Below are 16886 nucleotides of genomic sequence, written 5' to 3' on the forward strand. Positions count from 1 at the left end.
TATACTAGACCACATCTGGGAAACATATCATCCCTCGTTGCTTTTGCAGGAAGCAGGGAAGAGGACTCTTTAATATATTGCTTTTCAATTGCCAACCTAAACACATAATTCATTCCCCTCTCTTTTGTCATGAGATCGCTGTTGCCTTTAGGTTCTTAGTACAGCGCTGATATTACATAACTGCTTGTTTTTTCCAGCAACTGCAGGAAGATTTTAAATGACATGAAGGCTGTTCTCTAAAAATGTCTGGCGCTCCATGTCTCCCGGGAAAAGCGGGCAAGTCCCCCAGCCGGTTGCATACCCCCAAATGCGGAGAGTCGACGTCTCAGTCCTTGCACATTCGGACGCAGAGATGTACACCAGGGAAGGGCTTTGTAGCGGCTTTTGCATAAAGCCACGTGCGCAAGACCGGCAGAATCAATCGATGCGCGGTGTTAATAAGTAAACTCTACAATGTTATTTAGTTTCACGATTTCTCCGTTTGTGTCGAAATGATAGCACAAGTTATTTGATGGCTATTTATGGTACTGGACATAGAAATCGTGATTTTGTTTTTTGCCCAATTACATAGGAGGATAGGCTATTTGTAGCACGGATATGAAGAGCTCACACCATGGCTGGTGGAATCCGGCATAGATACACTTGGCTTCCTAATCCCCCTGTCTTCACATTATTCTTACTCTAAAAAAACTTTGAAAACAAATCCTGGACATGACATGCCTGCCGTGATCTCCGGACGACGTGAGTGAGGCTGACAGCTGGCACCTCGGCGATCTTTCCTTTTCCGCCAGTCTCAGAAATTAGAGTACATGCCGGCCCGCTCCAGGCTGAGATTCCCAATGACTAAAGGTTGAATATATCGTATGTCTGAGGGTCACTAAAGGAAGAGGCACTCTGGGTCATGGCATTTAGCGCCATAGTTGTCTGCAATCTGACCTTCCACCGGAGACTGTAAAATCCACATTCTTTGGTGAGCAAAACACAATGGACCCAGCTCTTTATTAACCCATTTAATACACAAATTGTCGCAGGTGGTGTCAGCGCGCTGGACGACCGGGCCGCACTGACATTTACTTTACCTAATGAATGGAAACCAGCACTTAAATGAATTTGAGTAACCTCCTTAAACTCCAGCATCAGAGCTTTAGCATTCAGAACCCAATAATGTGCTCCGATCAATACACCTGAACCCGCAGTGACTGTACATGTAACACGCGTGATTTCCGTTCCCTTAGAGCGTAGACTAACAAGTGCGCTATTATAACACGCTAGAAAAGCTAAATGGTAGTTCTGCGATAAAAATATTTTTTAATGCAATAAACAAAATAAATAAAATGTAACAGTACTGTATAAATAATAACATACATACAGAACCTACTACATAACCCCCATTGGCCCGTATTCAATTAGAAGCAAAAAGTCTGTTGCCGGACTTTTCACCGACATCGCTGGTTTCAGGTGCAAAAAAGTATCGCGCGCGTGGCTGCGTATCCCCGTACTCAATTGCAAATGTGCGAAAACTGGACCCGGCGAAACTGAAATCAGCAAAAAGTTCTGTCAGTTTTGAGGAAATCAGGCTGACACCCCCCTAAAGATGCTCTGACATGGGGGTTCACTATGGGTACCCCCGAATAGGTCTGCTAAAGCTATTTTGGGTTTTTTAAATGGTCACAATAGGAGCTATTTAGCGTCTTTCAGCAAGTGGTGAAGAATAGCATTTTGCTAAATTTTTTTGGGGGAAATAAGTATTCCCATCAAATTTGGGGTACATGAAAATGGGTGCAAGCATATTTTAAAATGTCTAAAGTTGAGCATTAAACAGCGCCAAAAACGCACCTTCAGCAAATACCTGAAATCCAAAATACACCTCCCCCATACTTCCAGACTTCCAGGCTATTTTGCTAGTTTTTTATTTTGTAGCCCACTTGATTTTTTTTCGCTCACTTTTTCAAAGTACTTTTTTTTTTTTTTTTTTCAGCGTTTATTGATGCAGTTAGCGTCGAGGGGGTGTCCAAAACAGTGCAGGGTGGTTGCTGCAAGTTTGCACCCCAAAACCCCAATTCTGCACTTTTTTCTGCTGGGTATTCATAGGTGAAACTTTTCCGCTGGTTACAAGGCGCAAACTTTTTGCACCGACGAAAAGTCGGACTAATTGAATAGGGGGATAAGTTGAAACCGCCGAAAATGACGTCATCAGCAAAAAAGTATCGCCGAAAATGACTTTTCGCTTCTAATTGAATACGGCGCATAGTGTTCTATTTAGAGAGCATTTCAATAAGACTAGGATGATGTCATGTTTCAATCATGTTGTTGTTTTTTGTTTTTTTAAGGCCTTTAAAAAAAAAACTTGTTCCCCAACGTCAGCGCTTACGCTGTTTCTCTTTCTTTTTTCTTTAATGAATAGAAATTGTTGTATAAATGTTCTGTATATTTGCTTTGTGAAAGCTCTTAAAATGTTCAGTTATTTTTTTTAAATCAATCGACTCGGTCAGTCCCTATGCGGTCAGCAGTGGAATCAGGTGACGTCATTCTGCCAATGAAAAGTAACCTGTTGTCACGCTGGTGTTACGATCCGTGTCGCACAGGTGCAGTGCCTCATTCCTCCCCTGTGTACATCCGTACCAGGCGAGCAGCACCTCAGGAAGGGAGGTCACATAGCTGAGGACTAGGGAACAAAATGGCCGCATCCCAGGAGCACTGAGCACCTGACGGCTCCCCTCGGACTCACGCCCTGCATCTGGAATGGATCTTGTTGTGAAGTTCTGAGGGTCTGCTTCCAATTACCAGACATTTCTCAGTCTGGAGCTCTGTTTGCTGATCTGTGCTCAGAATCGGCGTCTCTCTGACCTGCTCACTTTTCTCCCCCACCCACCGCAGCTCCTGATACTTTCTTGTCCATTATCTCAGACGACAGTTCTGTGCTGCAGCAGCGGAATAACAAGAAACGCACAGGAGGCCAATCAGTCCCTCTGACAGCTCTGTGCTGGGCTTATGTATTATAGTACACTTATTTTTACTTTTCTACATACATGCCGAGCCTCCCCGAAGTGATGGCTTTCTCCTTGAATGCCTGAAGGGTCTATTATTATTATTATCTATTATCTATTATTATTATCGATTATTATTATTATTATTATTATTATTATTATTATTATTTAGTGATCTTCCTGATGCTGCACTGGGTGTGCACAACACAAGTGATGATGTCATCACTCTCTGCCCACCATTGTGGCAGATGTGTGCAACAAGAAAATGGCTGCTGTTCTCCAGCACAGGAGTGACTAAAGCCCTCATTCAGAGCCGTACGCTCTGAGCAGAGCGCACGCTCTGAATGAGGGCCGCCCTCCATAATTCTGGAGCGTCCTCCTGGACGCTCGTATAGCTGTGGGTCACCGCCCACAGCCTATACGAGCGTACAGTTTGATGGCCGTGATGGTCGTGACCATCGCGACCATCGAAACTGCGAGCCGGAGCCTGCGGTTGAGGTTTTCAATCGCAAGGCCCGGAGTGATTTTGGCTTTTGGCTTCTGACGGTAGGCGTTCCCTTGGGAACGCCCCCGTCAGGGAGGCACGCCCCCGGCACGCCCACCAAAGGGGGCGTGCTCTTCAATCAACATCGACAGCACGCCCCCTTTGATCAGACACAACGAGCGAAGGACTTTCCTTTGCTTGTCGCGTCTGGCGCATGCGCACGACGGAGCTCCCGCCGTCGTGCGCATGCGCAGTGCACAACATCGACCCACTTGCGAGCGGACAGCCGCTTGCGAGTGGGTCTGAATCAGGCCCTAAGTTCCCACTGATGTGTGATGTGGCACAGGGGATGGGTGATGTGGTACAGGGGATGGGTGATGTGGTACAGGGGATGTGTGATGTGGCACTTGGGATGTGTGACGTGGCACAGGGGATGTGCGACGTGGCACTGGGGATGGGTGAGGTGGTACAGGGGATGTGCGACGTGCCACTGGGGATGGGTGAGGTGGTACAGGGGATGGGTGATGTGGTACAGGGGATGTGTGATGTGGCACTTGGGATGTGTGACGTGGCACAGGGGATGTGCGACGTGGCACTGGGGATGGGTGAGGTGGCACAGGGGATGGGTGACGTGGTACAGGGGATGGGTGACGTGGTACAGGGGATGTGTGACGTGGCACTGGGGATGTGTGTCGTGGCACAGGGTATGGGTGACGTGGCACAGGGGATGGGTGACGTGGCACAGGGGATGGGTGACGTGGCACAGGGGATGTGTGACATGGCACTGGGGATGGATGAGGTGGCACTGGGGATGGGTGATGTGGCACAGGGGATGGGTGTCGTGGCACTGGGGATGGGTGACGTGGCACTGGGAATGGGTGTCGTGGCACTGGGGATGGGTGTCGTGGCACTGGGGATGGGTGACGTGGCACTGGGGATGGGTGACGTGGTATTGGGGATGGGTGACGTGGCATTGGGGATGGGTGATGTGGTACAGGTGATGTGTGATGTGGTACAGGGGATGGGTGATGTGGCACAAGGGATGGGTGACGTGGCACAGGGATGGGTGATGTGGTACAGTGATGGCTGACGTGGCACTGGGGATGGGTGACATGGTACAGGGGATGGGTGACGTGGCACTGGGGATGGGTGACGTGGCACAGGGGATGGGTGACGTGGCACTGGGGATGGGTGACGTGGCATTGGGGATGGGTGATGTGGTACAGGGGATGTGCGATGTGGTACAGGGGATGGGTGATGTGGCACAGTGATGGGTGACGTGGCACAGTGATGGGTGATGTGGTACAATGATGGCTGACGTGGCACAGGGATGGGTGACATGGTACAGGGGATGGGTGACGTGGCACAGGGATGGGTGATGTGGTACAATGATGGCTGACATGGCACAGGGATGGGTGACATGGTACAGGGGATGGGTGACGTGGCACAGGGATGGGTGATGTGGTACAGGGGATGTGAGATGAATTGCATGAACATGGAGGAGGAGAGAGAGTTAGAGGGGTCATTTACGATGCTAGAAAATATTAGTGTGCAGCAGTAACTTCTATTGCACAGTCATGTCTATGGTAATAACATCCTGTAAGTACATACACACAAACATCTGTAAATCATTACAAAGTGTTGTCACACGTCACCTTTATTTACCAGTACAAGAAGTTGATTATCCTTTAGCAAAGCTACAATCCCAATACTTTGTAGCTAAATGTTTGCACACGATTATCGGTGACAATGGGGGACCTAGGTAAGCACAGATTTTGCTATTGAATAACTATATTTGGCATCTGATTTTTGTTCATCTCTGGAACTGTCCCCAATAATCTGTCTTTTACCAGTATATCTCCTTTTTTTATAATAACATAGTTAGCTGCCCACTCAGCTTCTGCAGGATCCCCGCTATTCCAGTGTGCTCGGCATAGAAGGATAATTGCCTGTAATAGGTGTATTAGAATGATGTGAGGAAGTTATTACAGACATAACAAGTGCTGATTACACTGGATTCAGACTAGACAAAGGGAAATGCATTTAAGAGGAAAGTTTGAAAAAAAAAATGTAATATCGGGAAAATTCTTCCAGCCAGCGTCTCACAATTTGCTGCGTAATCAGTGTTTATTATACGTTATTATTATTCTCCAACATGGTGACTATAGTGGCTTGTAGTGTATTTCATTTAAAGATGATTTTATTGTTGCTTATCGTATCTTCGGGTACCATAGGGTTACTGTATATGATAAAGGCTGCGATATTGTCTGCGCGGTCCTATAACGTCTCTGCGAGTCCTCCCTCTAACCTCTGCTGTATTACCGGCGGCTGTGGTTATCTGGCCTGTAACATGGACTTGGCAGCCCTTCCGTTCACACTAGTTATTTATAAAGCAATGTGTAACTTCTATGCAGAGGAAATGCCTCTATCATCTTCTGCTTGTTAATTAGCAATTATCCTGGGCCCCTTCCCGTTCACACCAACTCCCTCAGCGTCTAACTGCGCTCTCTGATTACCCCACTTCACTTACATACTGTGTATATGACGTATTATAGTCCATGGATAGCCGGGGTATTGTGCCAGGTGTGAGTACAGAAGAGGCTTGAGGTGGAATTGAATTGTATGCTCCCAAGGTGCATTTTATACTACAACAGCGATGCTGCAACTGCGGAAAACACGTCCAATACTATATACTGAGAGTATCCCTGTGTCCCTGAAGACGGCTAAATGAACCGAAATGTTGGAAACTGTTTACAGCATTTTTCTACTTGTGTACTAAAGCCTTGGACGAATGATAAAGTGGAAAGAGATAAAGTACCAGCCAACCAGCTCCTAACTGTCATTTTTCAAACACAGCCTGTGACATGGCAGTTGGGAGCTGATTGGCTGGAACTTTATCTCTCTCCACTTTATCTCTATCCAAGGCATAGTAAATAGACCCCTCAGTCTGTAGAGTGAGAGTTAGGTGCTGAGTGCCACCTTCCTGCTGTGTGAGGCTGTGCACACATATATATATATATATATATATATACTGTATATATAGACTTGCCAATCATACCTTTAATTCGGGAAACTACCATTACACAGGTTCTGTGGCTGATTAAAACCAGGTAGAATATTTGGTGGGAATGCTTCTCCCTCAGACCGTTTTGGGACAAAGTAATTGAAAAAGCGAGTCTTATTCTCCAAGAGGATTTGCCTTCCTGCCCTAGTTTCTGGCTCCTGGATCTCATTCATAAACCTTATGCTCATTTCAAAAAGTCTTTATTACGTCATATATTGAGTGCTTCCAAGGCCGTAATCCCTGTCCACTGGAGGACCATGTCGGCCCCCTCCATGCCTGAATGGTGTACACGTCTTAATCATTACATGTCTATGGACGATCTAATTTTACCCCATAAAGATAGAGGCCAAAATTTCACTGTGATCTGGTACCATGGTTACATTATAAGGAGTCTGATCATTATAAGACGCTCTGTCGTGATTAGGGATGATAACAAATAGACTCTGGATGATATCCCGCAGTTCGCTAGAGGTAGACGGTCGGATTTATCGTTGTTTGCTATCTGGTTGTGAGGCTTCCCTGTTCTCTTCACCCTTTCTCGATTCCTCTTTACCTTTTTCTTTTCATTCTGCTGCATTTACTTAAGATATATGTTTTGTTATAAAATGTGACCATATTTTGTATTATTTTTATCAAATATGTTTCCGTTAACCGACTGGATTTCTGTTTGCGACAGATTTGATATTTGATATTTGTATTATGTTTTGGTCCTCAATAAATACATAATGTACAAAATAAATAAATAAAACCAGGTAAAATGAGACTTGTAGTCAGCCAGGCACAGAACCTGTATAATTCGTGTATGTCTCGAATTAAAGGGATGATATGGCAAGCCATAGACTTGCCATGCTATCCCTTTATATACATAGGCTTGCCAATCGTCCCTTTATATATACATAGGCTTACCATAATATCCCTTTATATATATACATAGGCTGCCTATGTATATATAAAGGGATAGTAGGGTAAGTCTATGTATATAAAGGAATAGTATGGTAAGCCTATGTGTATATATAGGGATAGTACGGTAAGCCTATGTATATATAAAGGATAGTATGGTAAGTCTATGTATATATATATATATATATATATATATATAGGGATAGTACGGTAAGCCTATGTATGTATAAAGGGATAGTATGGTAAGCCTATGTATATATATAGGGATAGTATGGTAAGCCTATGTATATATAAAGGGATAGTACGGTAAGCCTATGTATATATAAAGGGATAGTACGGTAAGCCTATGTATATATAAAGGGATAGTATGGTAAGCCTATGTATATATAAAGGGATAGTATGGTAAGCCTATGTATATATAAAGGGATAGTATGGTAAGCCTATGAATATATAAAGGGATAGTATGGTAAGCCTATGTATGTATAAAGGGATAGTATGGTAAGCCTATGTATATATAAAGGGATAGTATGGTAAGGCTATGTATATACAGGGATAGTATGGTAAGCCTATTTATATATAAAGGGATAGTATGGTAAGCCTATGTGTATATATAGGGATAGTACGGTAAGCCTTTGTATATATAAAGGATAGTATGGTAAGCCTATGTATATATATAGGGATAGTACGGTAAGCCTATGTATATATAAAGGATATTATGGTAAGCCTATGTATATATAAAGGGATAGTAGGGTAAGTCTATGTATATATAAAGGGATAGTATGGTAAGCCTATGTATATATAAAGGGATAGTATGGTAAGCCTATGTATATATAAAGGATAGTATGGTAAGCCTATGTATATATAAAGGGATAGTACGGTAAGCCTATGTATATATAAAGGGATAGTATGGTAAGCCTATGTATATATAAAGGGATAGTATGGTAAGCCTATGTATATGTATATATAAAGGGATAGTACAGTAAGCCTATGTATATATAAAGGGATAGTAAGGTAAGCCTATGTATATATATAGGGATAGTACGGTAAGCCTATGTATATAAAGGGATAGTATGGTAAGCCTATGTATATATAAATGGATAGTATGGTAAGCCTATGTATATGTATATATAAAGGGATAGTACGGTAAGCCTATGTATATATAAAGGGATAGTAGGGTAAGCCTATGTATATATATAGGGATAGTACGGTAAGCCTATGTATATATAAAGGGATAGTACGGTAAGCCTATGTATATATAAAGAGATAGTATGGTAAGCCTATGTATATATAAAGGGATAGTATGGTAAGCCTATGTATATGTATATATAAAGGGATAGTACGGTAAGCCTATGTATATATAAAGGGATAGTAGGGTAAGCCTATGCATATATAAAGGGATAGCATGGTAAGCCTATGTATAAAGGGACGATATGACAAGCCTATGTATATAAAGGGACGATAGGGCAAGCCTATGTATATAAATGGACGATATGGCAAGCCTATGTATATAAAGGGATAGTATGGTAAGCCTATGTTTATAAAGGGATAGCATGGTAAGCCTATGTATATATAAAGGGATAGCATGGTAAGCCTATGTATATATAAAGGGATAGCATGGTAAGCCTATGTATATATAAAGGGATAGTATGGTAAGCCTATGTGTGTATATAAAGGGATAGCATGACAAGCCTATGTATATAAAGGGATAGCATGACAAGCCTATGTATATAAAGGGACGATATGACAAGCCTATGTATATAAAGGGACAATATAACAAGCCTTTGTATATAAAGGGATAGTATGGTAAGCCTATGTATATATATAGGGATAGCACGGTAAGCCTATGTATGTATATACTATAAAGAGATAGTATGGTAAGCCTATGTATATATAAAGGGATAGTACGGTAAGCCTATGTATATATAAAGGGATAGTATGGTAAGCCTATGTATATATAAAGGGATAGTATCGTAAGCCTATGTATATATAAAGGGATAGTATGGTAAGCCTATGTATATATAAAGGGATAGTATGGTAAGCCTATGTATGTATAAAGGGATAGTATGGTAAGCCTATGTATATATAAAGGGATAGTATGGTAAGCCTATGTATATACAGGGATAGTATGGTAAGCCTATTTATATATAAAGGGATAGTATGGTAAGCCTATGTGTATATATAGGGATAGTACGGTAAGCCTTTGTATATATAAAGGATTTTATGGTAAGCCTATGTATATATAAAGGGATAGTAGGGTAAGCCTATGTATATATAAAGGGATAGTAGGGTAAGTCTATGTATATATAAATGGATAGTATGGTAAGCCTATGTGTATATAAAGGGATAGTATGGTAAGCCTATGTATATATAAAGGATAGTATGGTAAGCCTATGTATATATAAAGGGATAGTATGGTAAGCCTATCTATATATAAAGGGATAGTATGGTAAGCCTATGTATATGTATATATAAAGGGATAGTACAGTAAGCCTATGTATATATAAAGGGATAGTAGGGTAAGCCTATGTATATATATATAGGGATAGTACGGTAAGCCTATGTATATAAAGGGATAGTATGGTAAGCCTATGTATATATAAAGGGATAGTATGGTAAGCCTATGTATATGTATATATAAAGGGATAGTACGGTAAGCCTATGTATATATAAAGGGATAGTAGGGTAAGCCTATGTATATATATAGGGATAGTACGGTAAGCCTATGTATATATAAAGGGTTAGTACGGTAAGCCTATGTATATATAAAGGGATAGTAGGGTAAGCCTATGTATATATAAAGGGATAGCATGGTAAGCCTATGTATAAAGGGACGATATGACAAGCCTATGTATAGAAAGGGACGATATGGCAAGCCTATGTATATAAAGGGATAGTATGGTAAGCCTATGTATATAAAGGGATAGCATGGTAAGCCTATGTATATATAAAGGGATAGCATGGTAAGCCTATGTATATAAAGGGATAGCATGGTAAGCCTATGTATATATAAAGGGATAGCATGGTAAGCCTATGTATATAAAGGGATAGCATGGTAAGCCTATGTATATATAAAGGGATAGTATGGTAAGCCTATGTGTGTATATAAAGGGATAGCATGGCAAGCCTATGTATATAATACACACATTTCAGTTGGGTTTTGCAACAACTAACATCCTATGAAGAGGGCACTGCTGGCACTGCTGGAGAGGGCACAGTATCATCTTTGTGTAACTGTTGAGACTGTAACACAACTTTAATTTGTGTTAGCTGCTACTTTGTGCTGTGTCTTTGTGTCCTGCTGGGCGTTGTGTAAGCCATCTCCGGCACATTGCTGTACATCCCTCTCTGGGAAAGAGACCAGGTGGCTTTTATTGTCTAGCACTTACATACCAGTGTAACCTGAAAGCGTACATAAATAGCCCCCAGGAGATAGTGTTAAACTAACCCTGATATTGAATAGCAATGTGGACATACTTTCCACTGGAGAAGGCATCATGGGTATTAGCCATCATATTTAATATTCTTTAGCAGCTAAATAGGTCAGAGGCCTGGTCATGCTGATTGGCATGGGGGCATAGAGGTTCTCTCAGCATTTTTTGAATTCCCAAGCTGTAGACATTGGATATGTTGTAGGGTACGCAGGATGGAAGACCCCATTCTGGAGGTTATAGGAAACAGATTTCACAGCCTAATAGTGTAGCCTGTGTTCTCCCAGATGAGTAAGGTATGAGAGCCTGAAGGCGCCCAGTGATCAGAGTGTTGTGCATATCACACACTGATGTGTGCAGTGAGGCTGGGGTGTAGTGAGGCTGGGGTGCAGTGAGGCTGGGGTGTAGTGAGGCTGGGGTGCAGTGAGGCTGGGGTGCAGTGAGGCTTGGGTGTAGTGAGGCTTGGGTGTAGTGAGGCTTGGGTGTAGTGAGGCTGGGGTGTAGTGAGGCCATTTCTCGCCTGTTCAAATGACAGTCTTGTTTTCTAAACACTATCCCTTAACAGGGATCTATAATATATAATATAGAATCGCGGGGGAGCGGTAGATGTCTAACTCACACTCTTTCTTTCTCTGCCCCCCCCTCACTACCTCTCTCTCTCACTCTCATTCCCTTCTCTGTCCCCTTCCTCCCACCACTCTCTCTCTCTCTCTCTCTCTCTCTCTCTCTCTCTCTCTCACACACTCTCATTCCCTTCTGTGTCCCCTTCCTCCCACCACTCTCTCTCTCATTCCTATATCTGTCTGTCCCCCCCACCTGTTTCGCACACCCATTCCTTTCTCTGTTCCCTCCCCCCTCTCATTCATTTCTGTTTCCTCATCCTCTCTCTCTCTCCCTCTCTCTCTCTCTATCTCCCTCTCTCTCTCTCTCCCTCTCTCTCCCTCCCTCTCTCTCTCTCTCTCTCTCCCTCTCTCTATTTCTCTCCCTCTCTCTCTCTCTCCCCCCTCTCTCTCTTCCCCCTCTCTCTCTCTCCGTCTCTCTCTCTCTCTCCCCCCCTCTCTCTCTCTATTTCTCTCCCTCTCTCTCCCCGTCTCTCTCTCTCCCTCTCCCTCTCTCTCTCCCTCTCTCTCTCCCTCTCTCTCTCTCCGTCTCTCTCCCTCTCTCTCTCCCTCTCTCTCTCTCCCTCTCTCTCTCTCTCTCCGTCTCTCTCCCTCTCTCTCTCTCTCTCTCCCCCCTCTCTCTCTTTCCCCCCTCTCTCCCCCTCTCTCTCTCTCCGTCTCTCTCTCCCTCCCCCCTCTCTCTCTCTCTCTCTCTCTCTATTTCTCTCCCTCTCTCTCCCCGTCTCTCTCTCTCCCTCTCCCCCTCTCTCTCCCTCTCTCTCTCCCTCTCTCTCTCCCTCTCTCTCCCTCTCTCTCTCCGTCTCCTCTCTCCCTCTCTCTCTCTCTATTTCTCTCCCTCTCTCTCTCCGTCTCCTCTCTCCCTCTCTCTCTCTCTCTATTTCTCTCCCTCTCTCTCTCCATCTCCTCTCTCCCTCTCTCTCTCTCTCTCTCTATTTCTCTCCCTCTCTCTCTCCGTCTCTCTCTCTCCTTCTCTCTCTCCGTCTCTCTCTCTCTCTATTTCTCTCCCTCTCTCTCTCCGTCTCTCTCTCTCTCCGTCTCTCTCTCTCTCTCTCTCTCTCTCTCCGTCTCTCTCTCTCTCTCTTCGTCTCTCTCTCTCCCTCTCTCTCTCCGTCTCTCTCTCTCTCTCTCTCTCCCTCTCTCTCCCTCTCTCTCTGCGTCTCTCTCTCTCTCTCTCTCTCTCTCTCGCTCTCCGTCTCTCTCTCTCTCGCTCTCTCTCCTTTGTATCTCACTCCTGCAATGGTTGTGGATATTTATAAGACCAGTAAATGATTAGGGCATGAAGCAGACCTTGTGTTGGAGTTAAACTTATATAGGCATCTGGCAGAGATATCGCTGCTTTAAAAATCAGCAACCTGCCATTAAATTATAAGCCATCTGCTAATTCTAAGTACAGTATAAATACATTACCTTTTATAGTATTGCTCCAGTCTTATATATTCAGTGCAAACATCAGACCTGGTAACTACAATGAGACTCAGAACTAACATTGGCTGATTATAAATCTTCTTAGCTAAGGAAGAACGTGGATAAAAGGAGTCGGGAATCTCTCCTCGCGTAACAGACATTGGGGGGATCTGTCCTCACGTCACAGACATTGGGGGGATCTGTCCTCACGTCACAGACATTGGGGGAATCTGTCCTCGTGTCACAGACATTGTGGGAATCTGTCCTCACGTCACAGACAGTGGGGCAATCTGTCCTAGCGTCACAGGCATTGGGGGGATCTGTCCTCATGTCACAGATATTGGGGGGATCTGTCCTCACATCACAGACATTGGGGGAATCTGTCCTCGCGTCACATACATTGTGGGAATCTGTCCTCACGTCACAGACAGTGGGGGAATCTGTCCTTGCGTCACAGATATTGGGGGGATCTGTCCTCACGTCACAGACATTGGGGGAATCTGTCCTCGCGTCACAGACATTGGGGGAATCTGTCCTCACGTCACAGACAGTGGGGCAATCTGTCCTAGCGTCACAGGCATTGGGGGGATCTGTCCTCATGTCACAGATATTGGGGGGATCTGTCCTCATGTCACAGACAGTGGGGGAATCTGTCCTCACGTCACAGACATTGGGGGGATCTGTCCTCACATCACAGACATTGGGGGAATCTGTCCTCACGTCACAGACATTGGGGGGATCTGTCCTCACGTCACAGACATTGGAGGAATCTGTCCTCGCGTAACAGACATTGTGGGAATCTGTCCTCACGTCACACAAATTGGGGGGATCTGTCCTCACGTAACAGACATTGGGGGAATCTGTCCTCACGTCACAGACAGTGGGGGAATCTGTCCTCACGTCACAGACATTGGGGGGATCTGTCCTCACATCACAGACATTGGGGGAATCTGTCCTCACGTCACAGACATTGGGGGCACCTGTTCTCACGTCACAGACATTGGGGAATCTGTCCTCACGTCACAGACATGGGGGGAATCTGTCCCCACGTCACAGACATTGGGGGGATCTGTCCTCACGTCACAGACATTGGGGGGATCTGTCCTCACGTCACAGATATTGGGGGGATCTGTCCTCACGTCACAGATATTGGGGGATCTGTCCTCACGTCACAGACATTGGGGGAATCTGTCCTCACGTAACAGACATTGGGGGGATCTGTCCTCACGTCACAGGCATTGGGGGAATCTGTCCTCATGTCACAGACATTGGTGTAATCTGTCCTCACATCACAGACATTGGGGTGATCTCTCCTCACGTCACAGACATTGGGGAATATGTCCTCACGTCACAGACACTGGGGGAATATGTCCTCATGTCACAGATATTGGGGGGATCTGTTCTCACGTCACAGACATTGGGGGAATCTGTCCTCACGTCACAGACACTGGGGGGATCTGTTCTCACGTCCAGACATTGGGGGAATCTATCCTCACGTCATAGACATTGGAGGAATCTGTCCTCGCGTAACAGACATTGGGGGGATCTGTCCTCACGTCAGACATTGGGGGGATCTGTCCTCAAACGTCACAGACATTGGGGGAATCTGTCCTCACGTCACAGACATTGGGGGAACCTGTCCTCACGTCACAGACATTGGGGTGATCTCTCCTCAAGTCACAGACATTGGGAAATCTGTCCTCACTTCACAGACATTGGGGTAATCTGTCCTCACGTCACAGAGATTGGTGGAATCTGTCCTCACGTCACAGACATTGAGGGGATCTGTCCTCACGTCACAGACATCGTGGGATCTGTCCTCATGTCACAGATATTGGGGGGATCTGTCCTCATGTCACAGACATTGGGGGAATCTGTCCTCGCGTCACAGACATTGTGGGAATCTGTCCTCACGTCACAGACAGTGGGTGAATCTGTCCTAGCGTCACAGGCATTGGGGAATCTGTCCTCACGTCACAGACATTGGGGGAATCTGTCCTCACGTCACAGACATTGGGGTGATCTCTCCTCACGTCACAGACATTGGGGGAATCTGTCCTCGCATCACAGGCATTGGGGGAATCTGTCCTCACGTCACGGACATTGGGGGAATCTGTCCTCACGTCACCGATATTCGCTGTTTTTTTGTTTCATTTTAGTTTGACTTGTATTTGAGCCAGTTTCACAGTTTGTCAATGTACAACGCACAGTATGTTAGCCAAACCACGGGCTGTAAGAACATGAAACAAAACACGTTTTTGCTGAGTTTGTTTTGTCATTTAATCTGTATTACTGAGATAATATAATCTTTATCACTGAGATAATATAATTTGTATCACTGAGATAATATAATCTGTATCACTGAGATAATATAATTTGTATCACTGAGATAATATAATCTTTATCACTGAGATAATATAATCTGTATCACTGAGATAATATAATCTGTATTATTGTGATAATATAATCTGTATTACTGAGATAATATAATCTGTATCACTGAGATAATATAATCTGTATCACTGAGATAATATAATCTTTATCACTGAGATAATATAATCTGTATCACTGAGATAATATAATCTGTATTATTGTGATAATATAATCTGTATTACTGAGATAATATAATCTTTATCACTGAGATAATATAATCTGTATCACTGAGATAATATAATTTGTATCACTGAGATAATATAATCTTTATCACTGAGATAATATAATCTGTATCACTGAGATAATATAATCTGTATTATTGTGATAATATAATCTGTATTACTGAGATAATATAATCTGTATCACTGAGATAATATAATGTACATGACGTCTGTTACATCTCATGTATCTGTTATTACAGAGACCAAACCTACCTCAGAGACCGCCAAACCCACTATAAGGACAACAGAGATGACGACGCAGGGGGCCACAGAGGAGGCGACCAGCGATTCTACAGGGAGTGAAGGTAACAGGAGGCCTCACCCACACCCACCCGCTCATCTGCACCCGCCCGCCCATGCTCACCCGCCCGCACATGCTCTCCTGCCCGCACATGCTCTCCTGCCTGCACATGCTCACCCGCCCGCCCATGCACACCTGCCCGCACATGCACACCTGCACCCGCCCGCCCATGCTCTCCTGCCCGCACATGCTCACCCGCCCACACATGCTCACCCGCCCGCCCATGCTCACCCGCCCGCCCATGCACACCCGCCCGCCCATGCACACCGTGACCTGTCCGCCCATGCACACCTGCCCGCCCATGCTCACCCGCCCGCCCATGCACACCGTGACCTGTCCGCCCATGCACACCCGCCCGCCCATGCTCACCCGCCCGCCCATGCACACCGTGACCTGTCCGCCCATGCACACCCGCCCGCCCATGCTCACCCGCCCGCCCATGCACACCGTGACCTGCCCGCCCATGCACATGTGCACACCGTGACCTGTCCGCCCATGCACATCTGCCCGCACACAGGCACAGAAACAAATTTAGATACTTTTTCATTGTACAATACATCTCATTTTGTTCTTCTCTTTTCATCAAGATTGTCTGGTGCCGTCGGGATTTAATTGCAATTTTGACCATTCGGAAGATGTTTGTAGCTGGACCCATGATATTGAAGCTGATTTTACGTGGTCTTTCCACCCCAATAGTCCATGGATGGGACATTCTGGCTCTGTTCCTGGTAGGTTGGCTGTACAGTTTGTCTTCAAAGTGAAGCTTATATTTCATTGGTGGAGTACGCCCTTGGGTGCCGAGGGGGAGGTGCGGCTTGTCTAGGGGGGCTTGCCGGGGTCAGGAAGGCACAGTCAAACCCCCAAGATGGTGTGGACTTTATCACGCCCCCACACTTGGCAATGTGCCACATTTAACACACTGCGGTGCCCCCAGTTCACATTATGTCACATAGGAACCCCAGTTCACATACTCTACAGTGCTCCACACGCTGAACATTTGGCTGTATGTTGGGGCCCCTGGACGACTACCCGGACCACCCTGTT

The 16886-nt window shown here is 45.0% G+C and overlaps 1 protein-coding gene across 2 annotated transcripts in view; it reads left to right on the forward strand.

Moving 5' to 3' along the window:
* NRP2 (neuropilin 2) overlaps positions 1-16886 on the forward strand; it is a 184994-nt gene that overhangs the window by 116898 nt on the left and 51210 nt on the right. For both annotated transcript variants that reach the window (XM_088449487.1, XM_088449488.1), the window contains exons 11-12: positions 15742-15846; positions 16430-16570. In XM_088449487.1, coding sequence (XP_088305613.1) covers positions 15742-15846; positions 16430-16570 — 246 coding nt within the window. The remainder of the gene's footprint in view (positions 1-15741; positions 15847-16429; positions 16571-16886) is intronic.

The sequence above is a fragment of the Taudactylus pleione genome, unplaced genomic scaffold, assembly GCF_031769625.1.
Source record: "Taudactylus pleione unplaced genomic scaffold, aTauple2 ptg000486l, whole genome shotgun sequence".
Classification (NCBI taxonomy): Eukaryota; Metazoa; Chordata; class Amphibia; order Anura; family Myobatrachidae; genus Taudactylus; species Taudactylus pleione.